Source organism: Myotis lucifugus, unplaced genomic scaffold (genome assembly GCF_000147115.1).
Source record: "Myotis lucifugus unplaced genomic scaffold, Myoluc2.0 scaffold_3, whole genome shotgun sequence".
NCBI classification, from domain to species: Eukaryota; Metazoa; Chordata; class Mammalia; order Chiroptera; family Vespertilionidae; genus Myotis; species Myotis lucifugus.
The window spans coordinates 3,546,145-3,571,436 of record NW_005871051.1 but is presented as its reverse complement, the minus strand read 5'-3'; the positions used below and the strand labels follow the sequence as shown (position 1 = coordinate 3,571,436).

Genomic DNA, 25,292 nt, shown 5'->3' with positions numbered 1-25,292 from the left:
GGCGATCAGGGTCAGCGTGTGAGCTCTTGCAGGCTCATACACTGTATTAGTCCTTATCAGGCAGATGAGTTGTACGAGCAGGAACATCCTTTGTGAAGTTACAGTGAAAAGTCCAACTACTAGGAGGGCCAGGGATTCGTGTCATTTGCCACAGCTACGTTCCCTTCCAAATAGAAGACTCAATTTTATAAACTGAATCAGAAGTTTGCTTCCTGAGTGAAGAATTAAAATCCAAGGAATTGAGTAAACGTCAATGAGCTCACGCTGTAGTGACCTAAGGCTTCCTCTCCTACGACGGCCTTGTGCTTTGCAGTCAGAACACCCTTGGCGACCTGCCCAGGCGTTCTCTCCCCAAGACAGACTGTTTCTCCTGGACCCCATGGACACCAAGCTGGTCGTCCACTGGGACAACTTCTGTGTGACTTCTCTTACATCAGCTACCTCTAGGGTGGCTACTTGCTGGACACAGAGTAAATTATAGGGCAACGTGTGGCCATATCTATCTATTTATCTATCTATCTATCTATCTATCTATCTATCTATCTATATTGGCTATCTATCCATATCTATATCATATATCTATATATCTATATCTATATCATCTATTGGCTCAAAATGTCATTCATATTTTCTAGTTCTCTGTAGGATAATAATAGGAGTATAATAACTATCCCCAAATTATTTCTCTGGCCCTGTCCCCTCCTATTCTGCCAAAGCTTTGGCTTCAATTCCTTCTGAAGGGGTCTGTCGTGTTTCCCATGCACTGTATGCAGTTCTCTCGGCTACAGAGGACACTCACTATTTTCCTCCCCTGTTCTCGCTTGCTGTGGTGGTATCTCTGGTTATTAACAACCACAAATCTGTTAGGTCACAAGTGTCTAGTGGAGACGCTGCCCTCATCGCTGCCCCCCAGTGGCAGTGCAGAGGCTGCCAGGCTGTGCCCAGTGTGTGGAGTCTGCGCTCACCTCCTCCCACTGTGCCACTGGCCATCCTCGGTGTCCATACCATGTGGTGTGGTTGGGAGTTGAAGAACCGGGATCGTCCGGCTGGATTGAGACGCCAGCACTGCCATCACCTACCTGCAAGGTTTTCACAGCGTTTCCCTTCACTTCTGTAAGCCTCCATATCTTCCCTAATCTGTCAAGTAGGGATCGGCTTGTTCTGAGGGGTAAATGGGGTGATGTAAGGAAAGTGTGCAGCATGGTGCTGGCCTAGGATAGGTACAAGTAGAAGCTATTGTTATGACTGTATTTAATGTATCTTAACCAGTATCCCTTATGTCCTGGGCACGGTGCTCTATGCCAGGTCTGAAAAGATGGAGAAGTTCCCGTATCAGGGAGCTTGCTGTCCAGTGATGGGAATCAGCGTGTAAACAAATAACTATAATAAAGGACCACAGTTGCCCTGTTAGGGTTCTGGATTTCTCTTATTCTTACCCTTCATCATCCAAGATAAAATAGGGTGCCCCAGAAGAGAGGTGCAGGTGACGTGCTGAGAGAGCTAAGGGGACAGACGTCTCATTCTGGGCTCTGTGGTTAATGAGATTTCCTGGCACTCGTCAGCGTGATGCGTGTACTGTTTGTCTCTTTGGAGCCCTGCTTTCATCACCCAGCATCGGGGAACAGTAGACCGGACCTGAGATGGATGGAATGAGGGAGTGTGCACGTGGATGTGTGGACTTGATTCGATAAATTGACCAACATCGCGTTTTCGGTAGAGCGGAGAAGCTGTCTTCATGACACCCTCTTTCTCTGTCACTGACACAGTACACTGGGGTAAAGGGATGTGGATGCGTCTCTCAGCCCGTGCTCCCGAATCCCATAGCCATCTGGGATCAGCCATTCATCAAAGAGGAAATGTGAGGCAGGCCCATGTCGGAACACATGTGTGTCAGTCTTGCCCATCTGCTTTAATTTTGCTTAAACTAGTAACAGCTTTCTTTACCCACTTCTTGAATCTGTGCTGATTCTTTTAATGTTCATCAACCAGAAATAGTGGATGGTGCTTAGTTCGTGTTTCAGAACGCCACAAGATTCGCTTTAATCGAACCAGTAGAAAAAAATGTTAAAGCTGTATATATTTTTGTGTGGGCTAGAATCATTAACATGTTATTGATACTTAGAGCAGGAATTTATACTCTAATTTAACATTAAAAATGGTGTTTGGCGAGACCTATGTTGGTTTGCATGCATTCTGTGGGGACGAAGAGCAGGTAAGCAGAATGCCTTCCCGAAGCAGGATACTCCTCTGTTGCCTAATTATTTTTGTATTCAAACCTATTATCTCCTTTGTTCTCTTTTTCTGCATTGTAAAAATCATATTGCCACGCCCCTCGGCTTCTAAATTGCTCTCAGCCTAGACCTAAATAAAACATCTCTGGCCCTAGGCAGATAGATTTTCCTTGTTCTGAGGCAAAGAGTAAATTAACATGATGCTAATATAACTCGGGGTAATTTGGGAATATCATGTCGATGAAAATGATAGCTGATTAAAAGAGGTAACTGTTAAACTTAAGAATTGCTCTCAGAAGTCACCATGGAAACATGAGGCCAGTATTACTGTGTCTTTTTTTTCTGGTAATACACAAAGAAGATATGCTCAGCAAGTAGAATTGATCCAGTGTAACACCTATGACCCTGAATATTTTATAGGGTTGACTACCTGTCACCATTTCAATGTGCCTGTCTCTTAATGCAATCGAGGGTTTTGTAGTGCAAGAACCTCTACTGAAGTAGCTCTCAGAGGAGGACTTCTGTTGATGGATGTGTGGGTAATGGGCAGGGGATGGAATACATTTTGAATGTGAAGCCTAGGAGACCTGCTGCCTTTCTGCCTTTCTGCCAACTTATAGTGGTGATTAGGCCCCAGAGTTATAGAAAGACTCTAATAATCAAAGCCTTAGTAGATACCATTTTATTAATGAACTAATAAAGCCCTGGAAGGTGAAAAATTAAGCCAATTGACATAAAATCTAGACTTCTTTAAAGTTCATTAAAATTATTTACTATTTCTTTTTTTAATTTTTCCTTTTTTAAATATATTTTTATTGATTTGAGAGGAAGGTAGAGGGAGAGAGAGATAGACACATCAGTGATGAAAGAGAATAATTGATTAGCTGCCTCCTGCACACCCCACACTGGGGATCGAGCCCATACCCAGGGCATGTGCCTTGACCAGGAATCGAAGCATGACCTCCTGGTTCATAGGTCGATGCTCAATAACTGAGCCATGCCAGCCGGGCTATTTATTATTTCTTTTCGTCTTGTACATTGCCAGGATATAAGGATACGTTTACTATGGAAAACAGAATTTGAGGAGTCTTTTGATAAACTAGTTATTGAGTAACATGCTGACATGTTACCCATTAGTGATATATTATACAGCCAGCTCTATAAGTAGGTCATACTGGGTGAGATTTTGGTCTGATTAGTATCTCTGACTGGTTATTTACACATTTCCAGCATAAGTACTCAATGTCAATATTTAAAGGATAGCAGTATAGGTAGAACTGGATTATAATTAGGGAATGAAATAGACAGAAGGGGAATAATGACCCTATTTCAGGCCCTTTCTGATTGTAAAAAAATATGTGCTGTAGAAAGTTTGGAAAATCATGGAAATATTCAAAGAAAATTGAAATCGCCGATAACCTCACCATCCACAGATCACGCCTGTTTAAATTTTGATCTATTTCCTTATGGTCTTTCCCCCCAAATGTCTGCAGATACATGCGTGGTTGTGTGTTTTTGTCAGAGTAGGTCTTTAACTACCCCAAGGTCTTCTGAGCAATAATAACAAAATAGGAAATGGTTTTTAAAAAGGAATTGATTTAGATTCTTCTTCAGGAGTAGGGCAGTCAGGCATCAGTTTCATTTAAACCCCAGCGCTAAGACTATCTGATGTAGAATTTGGCTAAGGAGACAAATGGGGGCCATCTGGTTTTAATCCCCCCTTCGCCAGCTGAGCCGAGCAGCTCACCTTCTCCCCAGTCTTCACTTCCTGTGCTATTTGGCAGGGCTGCGCACCCCCTGGCATGATTTCCAAAACAAATGCCTGCTTCTTAAGTCTGCGTATAATTAATAACTCCCGGCAGGACATGCGTCTTCTGTAGGTTTGGAATCCTGCCTAATTTCCTCTCAGATAAGTAATTAGATGCTGAGGCCCGATAAGGCTCTCTCCTCGGAGCCTCTGCCAAGCAGCCTGCCTCTGAGAGGTGGGCAAGATGGTTAAAATCTGAACATGGCTGGAGGTTTTCTCATGTGTCACAAGCCCATCCCCCAAGCCCAACCCTTCCCCAAACAAGGAAAGATTTAAAATGGATCAAAAATGCCTCTACCTTCCGTCATTTAGATGGGTTCGTTAACATCTGTTTTCTATTTTGTCCAACTCACACATTTTCTGTGCAGTCAAATTAGAGGTGCAGGATGGGCTTCTCACTCGCTGCGAGGACCATCGAGCTGGCGATTGCACTTCTCTGGAATGTGGTCTCTATACCAATGAACCATGTTGACTAAACTCCTTTATGAGAGTATGTTGGGACATTGCTGTCATAGGGCTTCTCCCTGGTAGCTTGTCTGACTCTCCTGAAAGGCTAAGTCAGAGCTCTGTACTGCCTGGGTTCAAAGGAAACACTCCTCTTTATCTACTTTTATTTCGTTTCCTTGAAGCAGGACGTTTCAACCTTGGCACTACTGACATTTTGAACAAGATAATTCTTCGTCGTGGGGGCGTCGCTGGTCTCTATCCACCAGGCACCAGTAGCTACCAACCTCCCCCACCCCCACCCCCACCCCCACCCCCAAGTGTTGATAATCAAGTATCTCTCCAGATGTTGCCAGATGTCCCCTGGAGATTAGAATCGCCCTTGTTGAGAAGTTTTGGCTCCCATCTCAGTGTGACGGTATCCATACAGTGAACCTTTATTTATTGGTGGGATGGAACTAGGACTCCAAGCCAGTGCTGTTTATTCATCGCGTCTACAGAGTTGCTATTAAGTAATTCCGAAGGCACAGGGAGAGCAGTTGAGGGAACGCTTGTTCTGATTTAACCAAGCAGGCCCCTCCCAGTAGCTGGATTTGGTAGAAGCTTCTAGTTTCTGAAAAAGTTGGGTCTTACTGTTGGTGAGTCATCAGCACTTTAAAGATAAGAAAAGGAGGCTCCTGAGTCATTTCACACACAGAGTTAGTCATCCCCCCCCCTCCAACCGCGCTCAGTTCTACTGAGAGTGCTGTGTTCTCTTAGAGCCAAGCACAGTGAGGCACCACCAGGGTTTATTTATACAACTTTCTCTACGCAAGAACCTTCAAAAAATAACCTGCTGGCTGCCAACAGGAGGCTCAAATTTAATTGACCCAAAGTAACTATCATTATTTTGAGAGAAAGGTTTAATTGCAAGAAAGGATATTGCAAACTTGGAGTGAAGGAGGAGAATGCTTGGTCGTTGGTGCTCAAGGAGTCCCCTGGCCAAGATTCAGAGGCCACAGGACTGGGTCAGAAGGGAGAACAGTACATGGAAAAGTAGAAGCACCAGAGGAACCTTCTTTCTTTCTTTTATTAAAATCACTGCTAAGGCCAAATTCTTAAGGTAAGAAATCAGAAAGGCATGGGGTTATTCTAACACATATACAAGGCATGAAAAATATAAGGCGTATTTGATATAAGAATATGAAAGTTAAATAAGTGACCTAATGTTCCCTTAACGGCATAGAACTTGAATATGAGAGTCTGGTGGTGTGGATGTTATGGGGGATAAAACAAGAATTCCTTGCTACCACCCACATATTGAGAAATCCCAGCCACCCCCCACAGCGAGGTACCACGAACTTGTAAAGGGTATGGAAAAATACTTTGCACGTAAATTATTAGAAGACGACAAATCTTTAATGATTAGATACATTAAAATTGGCCTATTCAGAAAAGCACCATACAAATAGTAAATAAATGATTTCAAGATTTTCAGGAAATCTAGAAAAAATATTCAAAGAGCGAAAAGTAAGGGTTAGGATTTACGTTCTTAAAGGACTGGCAAAAGCTATTTCAACAAAGAAATTGTGACAGTGGGGTTCTTTTGTGGGTTTTTTTTCTCTCTACGAATCAGATATCTTTAGTTCCAGAGGGCATATGTTAGACTCATTCACCAAATTCACTTCTTAAATGTCAACCGTAATTGAAAAACAAAATATTATTTTTTTAATTCACTGACGTCGCTCCAAATTCTTGCCTCTCACCCTCCTGTAACGGTCCCTTTCGGAACAGGCCCTTCCCCGCCAAGGCCTCTGCAGCAGGCTGAGCTCTCATTACTGCAAGCATGTGGCACTGGTCTTCTGAGAGGAGAAACCCTTTCTTCTCTGACTTGGAGTGGTTAATGTTAAATGAACAAACCATGGAGTGACTCACGTGATTACTCTGAGCCCAATGTGTGTACTTTCCAAGACCAGTTAGGCTGAGTTTTAAAATCTGAGCAGACAGATGCCATAGTATTTTATGTTCACTCACGTTTGCAGAGGAGTGCATTTTGGTTATCGTCTTAAAATCGCCATTTAGACACTGTCGTTACCAACTGGAGATAAATGTTTAAAGAACATTTTAGTCGTCTCCTAGAGACAGTTATTTATAGATAGCTATAAATACTTTTTTTTTTAAAGAAAAGCTAACTTTTCATTCATTTCTTTCTTGCAAGTTGAAATTTGATTTTATTAAACCAGTGGAAAAGACCAGGTTTTTTTTGTGTGTGTGTTTGTTTTAGTGGAAACTTGAATCAATTTGTGTTTTATTTCACGGATGAAGGATGAGCACAGTAAAGCTTTGAAAAGCTGTAACAGTACGCGGTTTGTTTTAGAAAACACGCTTCTTGCTAGGAACAGACTTGCGAGGCCTGCGCACCGGAAGTCGCCAGGGAGCCATTTTTAGTGAAGGAGGGACAAGGCCGCTGCTCCCTGTGAGGGTCAGTAACCAGCTCCTGGGAGAGTAACTGCGCAGAGGAACCTTGCAAATATAAAATCGGAACCGGGGCGGGGGGGGGGGGGGGGGAGGTGAAACTGACATGATAAACCGACCCAGCAAAGTGTATCTTCAAGCACCATACCTCAAGTGACCCCCCCACATTTATTGAAATTACCAAAAAGATGTTGCCAATTTTAAATCAAAAGCCTTAATAGTCTACTTTTTTTTTTTGCAATTTATCATCAGGATATCAACATGAATATTCATAAAGATTCAGCCACACAAATGTTCATAGCTGTTAATATCAATAATAATAACACCTAGAAGGGGATAACCTGAAAGTTCAAAGATAGGGGAGCAAGTTAAATTCTTGAGACATTATTGCACCGACTTATTGGAATGCTGTGTGGTCATTAAAGTGATATTGCAAAGAATATTCAGTGTATTCAAAAATATTCACTACATGTAAAGTGTATACATCATGATTTATGTGTGTGTATGCACTATTTGCCTAGAAGGACACATACTAAAATGTTAACTAGTTGTCTCTGGCTGTCCCCATTGTGGATTAGAGTCCATGTTATTTTCTTCCCTTTTGCCTTTAAAGAGTACTTTACAATTATTTCATCTTTTAAAAAAAATTGCTGCATTGCCCTAGCTGGTTTGGCTCAGTGGATAGAGGGTCGGCCTGTGGACTGAGGTGTCCCGAGTTCGATTCTGGTCAAGGGCACATGCCTGGGTTGTGGGCTCGATCCCCAGTAGGGGACGTGCAGGAGGTAGCTGATCAATGATTCTCATCATGATGTTTCTCTCCCTCTTCCTTCCTCTCTGAAATCAATAAAAATATATTTTTAAAAAATTGCTGATTAAAGCAAATTTATTGAACAACTTCTCTGGGCCAGATAAAGTCTTAGTCAGGCAGTATGTTAAATAAAGCATGCATTCTTGAATGCATCTTATTGAGAGGTTATATTTTAAAAGTCAAGGTCATTGGAAAGGAAAGTTAAGCCCATCAGAGTGACCGGTAGTGTGGGAAGAACGAGCTTCCCAGCCTGTCTTTAGGCCGCGGAGACATAACAAGCACCTGAACTCCCACCTCCTCTCCCTTCCTCTCCCAGCCGGGGCTCTTAGGCTGCCGGCTAGGGCGAGGGTCAGAGGTGGAATGAAACACAATGCTGGGGCGATGAGCGCGGAATTACAGAGGAGGACTTAGACGGCAGGACCTGACCTCATTGTTGTAGCAGAGAAAGTGCGGCTGTCCCACTGCTTTACTGCAACCCAGGAAGGAAGGTGTAATGAGGATAGAAGCACCAGCATGTAGAAAGGGTACAAGGGCCCGGCCGGGGGGCTCAGTGGTTGAGTGTCGACCTATGAACCAGGAGGTCAGGGTTCAATTCCCAGTCAGGGCACATGCCCGGGTTGTGGGATTGATCCCTAGTGGGGGGCGTGCAGGAGGCAGCCAATCAGTGATTCTCATCATTGATGTTTCTCTCTCCTTCCTTCCTCTCTGAAATTATATATATATATATATTTTATTTTATTTTATTTTATTTTATTTTATTTTATTTTATTTTATTTTATTTTATTTTTTTAAAGAAAGGGTGAAAGGAAGAGGGCTTGTCGCTCAGTAGGGGAAAGAGGTGGGTATGAAAGCGACAGCCCGTGGTGTGGCTCACCGACTGGATTCCTGGTGCCCGAGTGGAAACGCAGAGGAGAAAAGGAAAGCAGAAAAAAAGTCCAAGTTGCAACTTCAGCTGTGCAACTATTTGGGAAATGATCAAAACCTTGGATAAATGTTTTGGCATTTTAATTAAATCCACCATTAATATTTAATTTTAATAACGTTGAGTTAGTCTTTCGAGTCCAGCGCTCTCCCTGAGCACCAACTTGGAAACTTTTTGTTCAAACCTATTTCAGCAAATACATGCTGCAATGAAGCTATATTTAACTTTATTTTTTCTTAGACATAAAACTTCTCTTCATGCCCTTTTTTATGGCCTAGCTGGGAAGGCGTCTAAACGAGTGACAGGTTGATGGCTTACTTTACTGCCGTGAAGCCAGGTGAGAGCTCTGTGTGCTGTGAGATGCTTGGGCGTTTACCGGCGTCATGTCACTCCTCAGGCATCTCCTTCAAAACGGATCCTCATGAGCAAGGGCCCAGCACCCTCCTCATGAAAGCATTCACTGTGGGCTGTGCGCCCGGAAGCTCAGGGCGTGGTGTGGAATTCAGCACTTACTGAGCTGGTCAGCCACGCAGGCAATTTCAGACTAATTTGCTCTTCAGGAGACATTCTGACAAAAATGTACCTTTCCACTGTGATAACATGTACAGAAGCCTCCCCCAAATTTTCTCATGCAATTGTGTTTATTGCCACTTTTCTTAGTTAACAAGTAAAATTCCAAAGGCGAAAGCGAGTCAACAAAAAAGGAACTATCTGGCAAGTTTTGAGGTTGTTCTTTGCAGAATGGGTTCTCGATTTTAATCTTTTGATCACCGATCCTTTGACTTAAAAAAAATAAAAATCAGAAATCGTCCTTCTGTTACAGTTACCTTTATGTTCAGCACCAGCGTTTGTAAACGGTTCGTGCTTACCTAACTTTCAGCAGCCTCACTCAGCTTGAAAGTAGTGCTTTCAGCCTCTGCTCTATCCCTAACTAATTCATACAATAAATTAGAGAATAAACGATACACGCACGTCCTCAAAGGGAAAAAGTCTGCCCCTGCCCCTGCCCTTTGGTGCAGCAAGTGAAGGTGGCTGGCCCCATCGGTTTCGCGCCAACAGCCCCAGAACCGGTTTCCTAAATGGAGTGCCGAGTTGCTTTCAGCGGCCTGCAGCTGCACACTGCGTAGCTGAAATCCTACATTTAAAAAGTTAAGACAAAACTGAATGTAAAATATATTTTTTTATTGATTTCAGAGAGGAAGAGAGAGGGAGAGAGAGATAGGAACATCAATGATGAGAGGAAATCACTGATCAGCTGCCTCCTGCACGCCCCACACTGGGGATCGAGCCCACAACCCCAGCGTGTACCAGGAATCGACCTGTGACCTCCCGGTTCATAGGTCAATGCTCAACCATTAAGTCATGCAGATTGGGCCAGATCTGCACTTAAATTAGATTTTCCCATAGTTTTTAGAGAGTGCAAGAAAAGTATTTTTACACGTGACCCTTTTTGAATAAAGCCTTGTTAAAACCAGAGCAAGGTCATTCTGATAGATAATTGGGAACCACAAGGAAAACTTAACGAGAACAGATTTCTGTTCATTGTGCTTCTGAGTGACAGAGTTGTGCAAGGTTTTCTTTCCTGAACAGGAATGAGGCACTAGGCTAAGTGCCTGGGTAATATGAAACTTAATTTTAGTGCAGTTTCACCTGTCTTCTCTTTCTTCTTCTTTTTTTTAAAATAAATTTTTATGGACTTCAGAGAGGGAGAGTAAGAGAGAAAAGCATCAATGATGAGAGAGAATCATTGATGGGCTGCCTCCTGCACGCCTCACGCTGGGAATCGAGCCCACAACCCGGGCATGTGCCCTGAACGGAATGGAACTGTGACCTCCTGGTTCCTAGGTCAAGGCTCAACCACTGAGCAACACCAGCTGAGACTCACCTGTCTCCTTAAACCCTTTATGGAGCTACCAGCAAGCCGGGAGGCCGGCCACCGGGAGAACTCCAGAACCTTCGTGAAATGTTTTATTAAATCAAATGCCCCGCCTGCCTCTCACACCTTCTGTTCAAAGAGCTCATTAACAGCCAGAAAGAAAAGGCACACAGCAGATGGGGAAGGAGGCAGGCACCCCCCCCCACCCCCCGCAAGCTGGCAGAGGAGCCTGTGGGCACTGGGAGGGGAGGCTGCGTGTGCGTCCTGGTGGGAAAGTCCCCACACCATGCGTTCCGTGATGGACACTTTGCTGGAAGCTGCCTCGCTCCTGCCGCCCTGGAGAGTGACTGACGGAGAGAAGTGCTGGGTCTGTGAAGACAAAGGGAGGTTAGGTAGCTTAGCAGTGATGGCGAACCTATGACACTCATTTTTTGGGTTGGTTTTTCTTTGTTAAATGGCATTTAAATATATAAAATAAATATCAAAAATAGAAGTCTTTGTTTTACTATGGTTGCAAATATCAAAAAATTTCTATATGTGACACGGCACCAGAGTTAAGTTAGGGTTTTTCAAAATGCTGACACGCCGAGCTCAAAAGGTTCGCCATCACTGCCTTAGGGCCTGCCTTTCACACTCACAGAAGCCCATGAGTTACCCGTGGGCTCTCTGGGCTTGGGCCTCGAATTATATTGTGTGTGTGTAGGGGCGGGGGAGGGGGGCAGGGTGCCTGCCTGCCCCAGGAGACCGGACGTTACTTACATACAGGCCCCGGAGGCTGGAAAGTGTTGTCGTTGTTCACGTTTTTATTCGTTTGTTTGATGGTTTGTTTGGAAGTGGGGAGGGCTGTGTGTGGGGAGGGCTGTGGTGGGAGGATGGCTTTGGAAGAAACTGGGGTGCAGTCCTGCGGACAGTGTGCTCCCTTCAAGGACGCTGCTGTTTCCTGTTCAATGACAGTAAAGGGACCAGGCCCAGGAGTCTGCCTGGGTGGGCGGGTGGCCGAACACCTCATAGACAGCGAATCCAGGAGGCCAGACTTGCCACAGTGCCATCTGCACATGGGCTCCCAGCAGCCCTTGGGTTAGGGGGAGGCATGCCCATCAGGGGAGAGCGTGGCTAAGGGGGGTCTAACCCTGGGAGGACCCTTAGGAGAAACCAGTTTTTAAATTCACACACACACACACACACACACAAAACAGGCTCTGGAGTATCATAGTTGCATCACATTATTTTGTATTGCTTTATCTTTTCAAAATCTGAAACAATTTTTCCATTTCCTGGAAAAAAAACTAAACTAGTGTCAATAAAATAGCTGGCATGACAGTCGTCTTACCTAAATGAAAACATGGTTTAATGAAATGCAATGTTATGAGCTTGGCAAGAAGCATGTCTTTGAATTATCTTATTTGGCTCAAATGAAACGACTGCTCTTGCTTTCGATGGTAAATGACTGTGCTTTGTGGCGTGTGTCCTTGTCTTCTGAGTGAGGTTTATTTCTGAAGCCGGTGAGATGGCGGCGGGGGGAGGGGTCTGCCTCTGGGGCTGTAGGGGACCCGAGATTGGGGTCCTGCAGGTGTCTGGCTGGAGCGAGGTTCCCTTCAGTTCTGCAAGGGCATCCACACAGGGAGGGAGGCCAGGAAGGGAGAGAGGATGGTCCACACACTGGGAGACCCTGAAGGTAGTGGATGAGCTCTGCACGCTCAGGCAAACCTCCTCTCTGAGGATGGGAGCCAGCAGAGGAGCAATGCTGGTATCTGGCAGCTCCTGTGGGTTCCTGGGAGAAGAGTGAGCAAGTGCAGTCGATATTTGACCCATGTACGATGTTCCTGGCCATTGCCACGGTTCCCTGTGTGAAGTGGGCACGTGAGGAAGGAGGGGCGTCCGGGATTCCTCGGTCTCAGAGCCTGAGAAGAGTTCACTGGAAACCCAGTGGGGTTGATTTTCTAATCTGGGGACAGCACAGCTCCGGGCCCGATGTCTGCACAAGGCCCTTTGCAAGGAGAGGAGGCCCTTCTCCAGTTCTCAGTGTTCCCCAGAAGAGCCAGCTGTGGAACAGCAGTGAGGGGAGTTCCCAAAGGGTCTGTAAGACTGTGGAGGGCTTTGCATTAATGGGAGCTGATGGGTGATGTCCAAGGACATACTTCTCAGAAAATTTAAACAAGACTCATGCAAAGAGAGGAGGCACGTGGGTTAAAGATTGTCTTAAATAATGATGGACTTCATGATATGCTAAACTTTATTGTTCACGGAGCATTTGAGGAACAGAGCATGTATAAACACTTTAATGAAGCAATATGCAAATAAAATTGCTAGGTTAGGTGCAAACCTGGTTAATATCTAAGAAGGCAAGGAGCTATAACTTCTGGACTTCTCTTTTCTGCCTCACACACATAATGTGGATCTCTGCTGGGCACAGATCTACAAGTTAGCATGTGAATTCAGAGAGACCGAGTCCTGAATAAACATTATACTAAAAAACTAATCCTTGGGTGCAGTTATCAAAACAATGCCTCAGTATGATTTTTTAAAAGGACACAGAATCATCCTTGTTGACTCATTTACAAGTTTTACATCATTTTCCTTAAAATAGGGAATCCAAAAATATCAAATATTTGTGGATTTTTGTTTGATACTTACCCCCTTGATATTGACCCCTTTTGCTCTTTTTCCTAAACTTGCGTTACCCATGGATGGTAATGGTTCATTCACACAGAACTTTTGCTTTTGTCCTCTTCCCCTCTGCACCTTCTCCCTCCCTATCTCTCTCTCTCTCTCTCTCTCTCTCTCTCTCTCTCTCTTCACACACATACCAATCACCACAACCCACACACACCCCCATGATTACTACTACCACCACCACAACATGCACACACACACACACACACACCAATCACCACAACCCACACACACCCCCATGATCACTACCACCACCACCACCACAACACATACACATACACACACACACACACACCAATCACCACAACCCACACACACCTCCATGATCACTACTACCACCACCACAACACGCACACACACACACATACACACACACACACACACAATGCAGGGAACCAAAGAGAAAAACAGAATAAGAGAGCACCAGGGGACTGTTCCCCTGATAGAATACACCCATATATTGAACGCACTGCTGATACAGAGGGAGAACTGAACTCTTGAATTGCTCTGCAAAATTCAGGCGGTAAATAGGTGTGGTCAAGGCTAATTCCTTCACTGTGAATATCCAGGGAACGGCGGAAGATTTTTGCTGTTGTACTGAAACCCCCTTGCAGCAGCCGTCGCTAGACCCAAGAGGACCTGCAGCACTCCCAGTCACATCCTTGGTGGATAGATTCGGGGCCCCCAAGGCATACTTTGCTGGTGTCAGCAACCAAGGCGTATGCTGTGTATCTGGACTTTGCTGATGGCGACAGCCTGTTTGTGTTCCCTCCGAGGTTTGCACAGGGACCCTTGTCAGCTATCTCTCTCTGTTATCTGTCTCCAACACAGGAACACGCCTCTTCTGGCTCAACACGCACACACAGGAGTGAAGCCAATTTCCGAGTCCCCTCCATGATCAGTTTCGGCTTCCTCCAGCCTTGTGTTTCCAGTAACCACTGTGCCTTAACCCCCAAGAGAGTGACTTATTTCTTCTGAGTTCATCTTACTGTTCCTCCTCATCTGGACTGCCTGTGGCGAGATGAACAGGGTCATAGCATTCTATTATTTCAGAAACATATAGCTTGGCTTTTTTTCTGGACTGAGTTAGGTCATTACAACCAGAAAACGTGTTTGGAATTCTCTTACTAATATCTCTCCTTCTTCGTAGTATTGGTCCATCAACCAGATCACAATTTAGTTTGCTATTAGTCTTCTTTAGTACCTCTGACGGGGGAGCAGAGGGTCCCCTCACGGGGAGCTACCGGACTCAGAACAGTAAACTGACGTGGTTAAGAAAGACACGTATCCGAGAGCATTTTTCAGTTACAGGACTGTGTTCTGTGGAAGGTCAGGTTTATGTGTTTGCTTTGCTGGTGGGTTGACTGGTTGGTTTTTTCAATGTCGCAACAAATATGTTTTCAGATTATTGTAAAGGGAAAAATCCAACCAAAAATATAACCTACCGGTAATGCTTTGTGTGGTCTGCACTCTCAGAACAGGTAGCAATTGTGTTACCACTCTGTAATTAATCCCACGATAGCTCTCATTCATTGATCAGACTTAAGTTAAATTCAGCAAACTTTTATTGAGTGCATACTACATGGTATAGGTAGAGCCTGCCTATAAGGAATTTGGAGTTTAATGGCCATGAAGAAACACACTCAGCCAACAGCAACACTGGCCAACATGGTATTTTGCCTTAATAAAGGTATGCTAGTCCTGGTCGTGAAAACATTGACCCCTTACATTCTGGCTAGGTACCATGGAGAAGGTAGCTAAATGGACCTTGGAAATCATCTGGCTCAACCCTTTCACTTTAAAGATAAATGTATCTGATCCTTTACTAGAGTAATCTATATTTGTTGTAGAAAGTTTAGAACATGTAGAAAGGTGGAAACAAGAAATCAAGCACCAAAGCCTACCACCCCAAAATAATCATTATTAACCTTTTGATATATTTCCTTCGTCTCTTCACATATTTTACTTTTCACATATAAAAGATAATATTAAATATGTAATTTTGTACATTGATTTCCCCCCCATACAATATTATGGAAATTAAGAACTCTTGGTAAATATATTTTAATTTAAATAATGTTCCATTATTGGATCGACCATAATTTAGGCATTCTTCTACTATTTAGGTTGTTGTACACTATTTTACTATGAAATGCTTTAAGCTTGAAAGTTTCTCAAGATAGAATCTCTGAAGTAGGTTTATAGGTCAAAGTATATGAACATTTAAAAAAATATTTTTATTGATATTTTAGAGAGAGAGGAAGGGAGAGGGAGAAACATCCATCAGCTGCCTCCTGCACACCCCCTCCTGGGGATCGAGCCTGCCACCTGTGCATGTGCCCTGATGGGGGATTGAACCAGCAACCTTTTGGTGCACAGGATGAGGCCCAACCAACTGAGCCACACGGGCCAGGGCTAACGTATATGAACACTCAAGGCTCTTGCACGATAGTTTTTAAACACTATGCATTTTATAGCGTGCATTCGGCTTTATCTTCCCAGCAGGTTTCACGCGCCGTCCTCATACAGACCGCAGGCTCTTCTGCCTTTTAATTGGCACGGAAATTGCTAGGACCTGAGTGCACTCTGGAGGGCGGAGATAAGCAGAGCAATCAAAACCAGCTCCCGGGAAGAAACGGAAACCCAGTCTCGTCAGGCTCCCGTTATCTCCTTTTAGAGTTGCATGGACCCTGATTTGCACAAGCGTAGAGAGGTCATGGTTCCTTACCTTTAGAATTGTGGGGGGAGGCAGAAATTAGATTAGGTTCAGACATTTCTAGAAACCACGGAGTTTCTGGCTATGGCTGTTAATAACAATTTCAAGCAAGACAGCTTCTCCTAATAGCTGTGAACGGATGTGAGCAGAGTCAGGCGCACCCGCAGAAAGCCACCGCCGTGACTGCCAAGGCCCCCGGAGAAGGCCGGGGTCCCCTGAGGCCCAGTGTGGCCTGGGACATCCTAGCAACCCTGGGCTGAAAGGCCAGTGGGACCCCCTGAGCTCTGTCCCAGGCCCTGCATGGAGCCTAGTGACACAGGCTGGGTGGTCTGAACCGTCTGTAGGCCCCAACCCCCTCCAGGCTGAGCTGAGCCCGGTCTCAGCACAGTTGACTCAGGCGTGGCCTTGAGGTTGCCCACACAGCCTTTCATTCTCAAGCACAGACATTTAAGGTTGAATTTCTCAAGCACAGAATGTGAGGTAGAATTTCTTACAGAGGTGCCAACTCTGCAGGGGCCTTGGCCTGCTCCCAACCCTCAACAGACTTGAAGACTTACACACATCCTCCTAGTCCTCACTGCCGAAAGAGAAGTAAATCCATTAAAAATTTTTTTTTATTGATTTCAGAGAGGAAATGAGAGGGAGAGAGAGAGATAGAGACATCAATGATGAGAGAGAATCATTGATTGGCTGCCACCTGCAACCCCCACACTGGGGATCAAGCCCACAACCTGGGCATGTGCCTGACCAGGAATCCAACCGTGACCTCCTGGTTCCTAGGTCAATGCTCAAAAACTGAGCCACGCCGGCCGGGCATTAAATCCATTTTTAAACCGTTTCTCAGAGCACCTTCTTCACACGGTCCTGGGGGTACTGTTGGATTGGTTTTCTAGCTCCTCTCCCTCCTCACTAACGTGTCAGAGTCTAACCATAGCCAACGAGAGAGAAGCTGCCTCACAGATGTGCTGGCTACATGCTTGTTTTTACTGTCAGAGCCACGCTTGCTTTCTGCTTTCCTAAATAGCACATAGAAAAACTAGTTTAAATCAGCTTTAAGTCTCTTGGGATCCCTGCATTTTTCTTGCCGTGTTTTCAAATAGCCAGTCATAATCTCTACTATTTGGAAAGCTTGGGTTCCTAGTTCAAGTGCAATATTTATGTTTCCTCACAGTTTTGGACAAGATTACTGTGTTGTTTTTTTAACCCAGCGGCCATTGGATTACCATTGAGTTTATATTTATCCTTGATTTTGTTATCACAGATTCATTTTGTAGAGAAAGCCCTAAACTTGGCCTTCTATTACCTTTTATTTTTAAAAAATTTTTTTCACTTGTCAATCCTCACCCAAAGATATTTTTTCATTGATTTTTAGAGAAAGTAGAAGGGAAGGGGAGAGACAGAGAGAGAGAAACATCAATGTGAGAGAGACACATTGATTGGTTGCCTCCCACAGGAGCCCCAACCAAGGCCCGGGATGGAGCCTGCACCCCAGGTACGTGCCCTTGACCGGAACCGAACCCGAGACCCTTCGGTCTGCAGGCTGGCGCTCTGTCCACTGAGACAAACCGGCTAGAGTACCTTTGCTGCTTTTAAATCTAAGACCCTGAGATGTTCTCTGTGTGAGCCCACGAGCCCTGAAGAAACACCCTTCAGATTCAGAAAACGTCCTATCAATTGTTAAAGTCTCAAGTGCAATTCTTTCCTCAGGCCCCAGAATTACAGAGCATCCCAGCCTCCCCCTCCACAGGGCCCTCCCCCTCCCCCACTGAACCAGGGAATTCGTGTTTCACAAATAAGGCCCTTCGAAGGTCTGCTTGCTCCCACCCTCGCTGCTTTCTCTCAATGGCCACGTCAGGGGCCCATCATTATCTGCCAGCGGGGGACTGGAACCGGCTTTAATCCCAACCCAAGAAGGCAAGGTTATAGGAGGAGGGTGTGCAGGAAGAGGCGGGGTCAGACACATAAGCTTCATAAATAATTGCTCAATTGAGAAAAGGATCAATTCTGGGATTTGGGAGATGACAAGGAGTAAGATGAAGTAGCCCAGATAAAGGCTTTATGAAAGCAGCCATTTTAACAGATTGTTTAGGCAGAGGGCCAAGTCCATCTTCGAAATGAGTTCACATCTTTATTGTGCCGGTAGCAGCTCGTGATGCCATGCTGGAGGGATACATTAGAGCTGTCCATTGCACCCCCGGGACTATACATTTCTTGTGGTCAGGGACCATTTTAGAACTGATAACAGTGCCTAGCAGAGTGCTCAATAATTACTGAATGAGTGAGTGAAGGCGAATGAAATTCTTGAACACACACACTACCTTTCCCTTCCTCCGCCTCTTCAGCGGCCATGTATGTTCTCTGCACAGCTGAATCCCGATGCCTACCCCAGGGTCCTGCACAGGGATTCTCGGCAAATATTGGGTGACTGGTTGCCATAGAACAGCACACGCTTTTTGTATGATCAAAGTATGTGTGTGGAAAGTCATGCCCCATAACCAATCTTCCGGGGACATGCCTAAGTTGAGGCTATAAACAGTGTATTGTCTTCTTGCCTCTTCGTGTGGGTGAGAAGGTGGAAATGATTCTGTGTTCCTTTGATTACAAGTTCATTCCAGGACCGGATCTGGGGTTGGGCGGCACGGTCAATTCCAGGAAGTCTTGCAGGTGATAATGTTGCAAAACAAAGCAAAAGAACAGCTGTTTTCTAGCCTTTGTAAGCAGTTAAAGCTACTTCTATTTCCACTCTGTGAGGCAGATTGGTTTTAGAGTTATTTGCTTTGAAGTTAAAATTAAATTTATTCTCATTATTCCAGCATACTTTAGATTGTTTAAGTTCCATATTCTATTCTCACACGAATAAAAGCAAACATAAAATGTCTCTTACCTCCGCTATTCCTATTTGTGTTGTATTATTTGTGATATTGAAATTGTGTGCTTTTAGATGGAACGTTTTACACTGTTATTTGATCTACCAAAGAGTCCAAACATTATTTCCCACGTGCATTGACTGGAAAAGAATTCTGGGCTATCTGGGCATCTGTGGACATCATTTGTTAAATGAAAAGGAAGGTTAATCGCTTTTTTTCCCAAATAGAAAGAGCTTTAGTGTTTTTCTGATTATGAAAACTACACAGTCACTGCAAAAAGAGGTCAGGAAAAATAAAAAAGAAAGTCAAAACCCTATATAATCCCGCGTTCAGGTTATTGTGCTATTCATTGTAGGGTATGTATGTCTAGGCTTTTTCTCTGCATGTATAGTCATGCCAGTGCAATTTTTTAAAAATTGAAAATGGTATCATTCCACAGATATGGCTTTAAAATGTGTTTCTCCCCCTTGACAACTTTGAGATTTTCAGGGAGAAAAACGGGGAACGTGAACTTTAGGAAGTTTTGCTTTCTAGTATATGGAGTGGTCTAATTTCCCCTTCGCACCCCCATTAACACAGCTTCTATAACAATCTGCATTACTCTTTGAATCTGTCAGGATTCAGTGGAAGGACACAGAAACCATGCTGGCTATTTTAAGCAGAAAAAGATTTGGTTTTTAAAGATGGGTGTTTACGGGCTTGTTGGGAGATCCAGAAGAGGGGACCTTTCTAGGCTGTTCCTCCAGAAATAGGTCTGAACTGGGGCACTCGGCGGCCAGGGCAGCTGCCCCTTCCCTATGACCAGGAGACAGGGAAGCAGAGAGCAGCCACCGGATGGCTGCCATGGCCCCGGACCCCAGCTGACAGTCACTGCCGCTGCTATTGGCCCCAGACCCCACAGCATCCGCTTGGCCCACACCATCCTTCCTGCTCTGTGAACTCCCCGGGTTCGCCCCCACTTGGTGCATTTGCACCGACTCCTCCCTCCTCCCAGACACTCTGCTGCCACACCTCCACTTGCTGTAATTCTTCTTTTCATTCAGGTCTCACTTTAACTGAGACTTCTTTGGAGGGGCCTTGCCTGGCCATCAGCTGTAAAGTCACTTCCCGGTCACTCGATCTCGTCACACTGTTGTATTTTCATCATAGCATTGATCAACGCCAGATACCTTTCATTTGTGAATGTGCTCGTCTGCTTTCCTTCTCTATACTGGAAGCTCCATGGGAACAGGAGCTTCACGTCCTTTGCAACCCTTTCTCCAGTGAATGTGTGTTTGATGACGGAATGAACTAAGCATTGCAGTATTTTCATCATTACCATCTGGTGGGTGAAGCGTGGGCTTCCCATGAATGACTTCTCCGGGTTGGTGAGGGCAAGCATCTTTGAAAACAGGAAGCCTTTCTTGTATATAAACACTGAGATAATCTAGAGCAGTGGTTCCCAATATGGGGCACACGCCCACAGGGTGGCAATTTGATTTTTAAGGGGGGCAATTTGAGAATGAGTTATTAACAGTGAATTTTTGGCATTTTTTATGGTCCTAGGGGCCTCTTATACCATATCCTCCTATATAATAAAAGGCTAATATGCAAATTGTCCCCTAACTGGGAGTTCGACCAGGGGGCGGGGCCGTCCAGCCAACTGCCTGCAGCCCCTCCCCCCAGCTGGCCTGGCCCAATTGGCCCCTATCAGGGCGGGCTGGCCAGACCCCACCCGTGCATGAATTCGTGCACCGGGCCTCTAGTATAAATATATATTGTGACATTTATGCATTTCAGTTCTCTAGTACATGTTTTGAAATTTTATTTGCTTTTTTTCATATTGCTTCATATTATTATTATTTTTTAACAATTCCTTAATGATTTCTTCCTCAGTACTTCAACTGTCCTTTCATTCTTTTATTTTTCTCTTTCATGGATGCCATGTTCTTTGGAAGCTTGTTTAGACCAAGTTAATGGCCTTTTAGGAGTTCACTTTTTGAAAAATAAGAATTATTTGTCACGCACGGAGGGTGGGGGACATCAGGATTTTAGAGATGCTTAGGTGGGGCATGGCCAAAAATAGGTTGGGAACCACTGTTCTAGAGGCTGAAACCCTCAGCGTCTTTGTTGGACGTACTATGTCAGGTTCCTTACATTGCTGATAAGTTGCACAATGTCTTCAGTTCCTGACACCTCCTTCCTCACTTGTGCTCCCACTCGTACCCATGAAGTCAGACTCCTTTTGTGGACTGTGCTGACGTCCTGTCGTTTTCCTTCCTCTCCACAGCTTTTGGAAAGAACCAACGGTGGTTTTGAAGAATCAGATCCGGGTGCTACCAAGAGTCCACTCCACTTGGCTGTAAGTGAGATTCTGTGGGCAACTTCGCTTGTTACAGGAAGAACTGAAGCGTTCCTAAAACTAGGCTGCTCTGACGATGAAAGCACAGGCATGCAGACATAGCTGACCACGAAAACAGTGCCTGGGCAAAGGCTCGGGCACATCCACTGACACCCACCTCACCACCCTCAGTCACGCCCACCAACACACCCACTGACATACGCACACACACTCTGGATCCAGGGAAATCAGGTTAAAATGTGCATAAGTCTTTGTTCCTGGAGATGGATTTGGAATGGAAAATGTGGATCGGTAGTGGGATGCTTACATGGAAAAAATTCACACCGGTTCGCTTTTGGTATCGGTTGCTCTAAAGGTTGTTCCCTGAAATCTCTGCCCAACCATCGGCTGTGCCTGGGGAAGCTACCCCAACACCGAGGGTTCACAGACAGCACTACCACCCCCAGAGAGGCCTGTTGGAAAGGGTACCTCAGATGGAATCCTGATGCCCTTTGAAAGCGGGGTTGAGTGCACCGCCAAGCCTCCTTCTGATCTGAGAAGAGACTTCTCAGCTTCTAGGAATTCTGTCATCTCTCATTCATTTTTAAAAAGTGATTGTTCAGTGTTTTTTGCGTGCCTGGTGCTCTGCTAAGCTCTATGGGTTTCCAGTCCTGGAAAGACAGGGTGGGCTTTGGGAGTGAGGAAGTGCATGCAGAGAGGGGTCCCAGCTGCCAGTCTCCTCACTAGTAGCTCACCTGGACCTGGTTTCTCTCCTGTAAGTTAAAAGGGGTGAGTTAGTTAAGGATCCCCAAACCCTTTCCAAGTTGTTAATTAATTTGTTGTATGAGCTTAGCTAAGTATCTAACCTCTTGTGCCTCAGTTTCTCCACCTACCACATGTGGAGAACAGCAGTACCTTTATCCCAGGGCTGTTGAGGGAATGACATGAGCTAACACGTAAAGCAGTGAGAACAGTGCCTGGCGCCTGTGTGCAACCAGCAGCGTCATCCTCCCCATGATTAACCTGATGTCGGTCTTTCATTGACATGTGCCGACTGTGTCTGTAGTAAGCACTGTCCCAGGAGCTGGAGCTGTTGCCCTAAGCAAAGCCCGGGCTCTGTCCTGGTACTTTCCAGTCCAGTCCAGTCCAGGCAAGTGACCGTGTGGCAGGACGGAGGGTGACAGGTGCTGCGTGTGCCCCACAGAGATCGGCGAGACGGGGGTGGAGGTGGCCGGGGCGCTGTTACATAGCTCAGAGCCTCCCTCCTGCATGGACACCAGGGCTGCCCGCGTGGCTGGCTGACACCTGAGTGTTCTAGGCAGAAGCGCAAAGGTGAGGGCACGCTTGGCAAGTTACCGGAAGAGCCAGAAAACCACTGTGGCAGGGAGAGTGTGGCGTGGGGAGGGGACAAGGCCTGACATGTTGCCGGGGGGCAGGGAGCCGCGCAGGTCAGAGGGCCTCATGCTCTTGTAAGAACTGTGACCTTTCCTTTGAGCAAAATAGGAAGCCCTTTGGAGGAGTCCGAGGAGACAGATGAAGTGATATTACTTTTGTCTTAAAAGTGTGTGGAGTTGAAACTGTAAGGTAGACAAAGCAGAAGGTAGACAACCAGGCAAGCAGGGATGAGGATGCTTTTGGCCGTGGTGATAGCAGTGGGTTAATCCTAAAACATTTTAGTCGTGCCCTTGAAATGCAAACCGTTTAAAAATATATTATTTGCTTTGCCTTGGCTGGTTTGGCTCAATGGATAGATCGTCAGCCTGCGGACTGGAGGGTCCCAGGTTCCACATTCCGATTGAGGGTGCGTGCCCGGGTGGGGAGCTTGTGGGAAGCAGCCGATCAATGATTCTCTCTCATCATTGGTGTTTCTCTCTCCCTCTCCCTTCCTCTCTGAAATCAATAAAAATGAAAAATATTTTTAAAAATAATAAAAGCAAATAAAAATATATTATTTGCTTCAAGGACTCCCCAAGGATGCCATCTGCCTGTCCAGGGGCCTCTGAGGCAATTCACTGGATGAAACCCCAGGGCATTCGCTTCTTAGGTGGAAGCAGATGCCCTCCAACCTGCCGGCCATGGGACACCTGACCCACCTGGTTCCATTTCCTGCCGGAATGATCCAAGCCTCCAGGGTGACGAGCCAGGGAGTTCATGGGCATTTTCAGCCACTTGAAAAAATTAAATCAGGAAGCAGGGCTATGCAAATGAGGGCTCCCGCTGCCCAGAGGTCCAGATGGACCCATGGCTGCGCGGATTCTGTGAGGACCCCCAACTTCTTCCTCCTCGGTGTCCTCAGTTCCCATCGAAAAAGTTCAAAGACATTAATCATGTTCTAAAAATATGTTACCTACCGAGATTTAAGGAATTTCGTGAAACAGACTTAAAATGTTTGTTCCCTGCGGCAAAGGCTTACGCTGGGTTGTCTATTGAAAGCCAGCGCACTACGTGCTTTTTGAACCAGCGTGTTTGTCCTTTTGTGAGTTGCTTCCTCCTTTAGTTATTTCAGACCTTATTTGTGGAATTACCTACTGACCGCCTGGTGGAAGGTGATGGGAATAGGAAGGAGAATAGGACAGTTTTCATCGCGCACTGCTGACTCCCGAGTCCCTTTCAGAGAGCTTAAAGCTTTGTTGTCCGCTCTTTGAATAGACCCCAAAAGCCATATAATTGTCTCAAGACTGAATCATGCATTAACCATCAAAGAGAATTCCACAGGGCTAAGCTCTGAAGTGTGAAGATAAATGAACGTTCCCCTCCTATTGCCTTTGACGTTTGACGTTTAGTACGTCACTGGGTCTCTTCAGTTCTTATTGTAATGCAGATGCATGCTAAAATGCAGGAGCTGGAAACGGGGCCAGCGAACCTATGGCACACACAAACTAATTACTAGAATTCTGCAGCACACCAAAAGATGTATTTTTGGCCTCTGTATTTGTTATGGCCTAACAACAACAACAACAACAACAAAAAATAGGTATGTGTTTGATTGATTCACACCGATGGCTCTAGCGTTTACTGTTGTCATTTTTTATCTGACAATCTAAGGGAAAAGAGGTCAGTGCCCCTGACTAAGCCGTCAGGTATTGCATGTTTTAACCGTTCTTGCCATGGCACACTGGTTGAAAATCGATGAACTAGACTAAAGGCAAAAACCAGGATTCTATAGGTAAACCCGGACTTACAACCATCCTGTCTTTAAGGGACGTTTCAAGCTCCTGGTATAGAAGGAAGTATGGGATGGGATTCTGAGGCTTCTCTAACTGCCAGCAGGGTTCGCTCCGTTTTATTTTGACATTAAGCCTCTTTAGCTTGGACACATGCTAATGGGTTTAGTCGTTGCTGTGAGGTTTAAAGGGCCTCTTGGGGGAGGTGAGTTCCTACGTCAGCACCCAGCTTATGCGCCTGTGGTGCCCCTGCGGTGCCTCCACGCCCGCTGCCTTCCTGAGTCCGTCTCTGAGTCTTCTCTAGTAAATCTAACGTGTTTGCTGTCATGCTTCATAGATATGCCTGTGCTTTGTAAGTTGCCGGTTCTATTTTCTGAGGCTGTCATACTGACAGATGTGAACATGTTTGCTGTTTTTGTCTCAGGAGTAATGGGCCCGGAAGGACCACCATTTACAAATGGCAACTAGATCCTCCTGTTACCCACGTGGAGTCCTTTCCCCGGGTGTGACGTCAGGATGTCCACACGAGCAGAATCAGTTGCTGCCATTACAATTTAAATGTTTTTATTGATTTCAGAGAGGAAGAGAGAGGGAGGGAGGGAGAGAGAGAGAAACATCAATGATGAGAGAGAATCGCTGGTCAGCTGCCTCCTGCATGCCCCACACTGGGGATCAAGCCCCCAACCCAGGCATGTGCCCTGACCAGGAATCTAACCGTGACCTCCTAGTTCACAGGTTGACGCTCAACCACTGAGCCACGCAGTTGGCTGGGCTCTGCCATTACAATCTATTTATTTATTTATTTAATTTAAATTCTTTATTGTTTTAAAGTATTATGTAAGTCTCCTTTCCCCCCCCCATTGACCTCTCCCTGGCCGCCCCCACACCCCAGCACGTGCCCTCACCTACCTCCCCCTGTCTGGCGTCCATTGGTTTTGCTCATATGCATGCATACAAGTCCTTCAGTCGAGTCTCCTTACCCCCCTCCACCATTACAGTGGAAAGGGAGG

The 25,292-nt window shown here is 45.5% G+C and overlaps 1 protein-coding gene across 1 annotated transcript in view; it reads left to right on the top strand.

Moving 5' to 3' along the window:
* ANKRD44 (ankyrin repeat domain 44) overlaps nt 1-25,292 on the top strand; it is a 132,362-nt gene that overhangs the window by 81,654 nt on the left and 25,416 nt on the right. Inside the window, exon 18 of the mRNA XM_023763119.1 lies at nt 21,068-21,139. Within this exon, the coding sequence (XP_023618887.1) occupies nt 21,068-21,139 (72 nt within the window). The remainder of the gene's footprint in view (nt 1-21,067; nt 21,140-25,292) is intronic.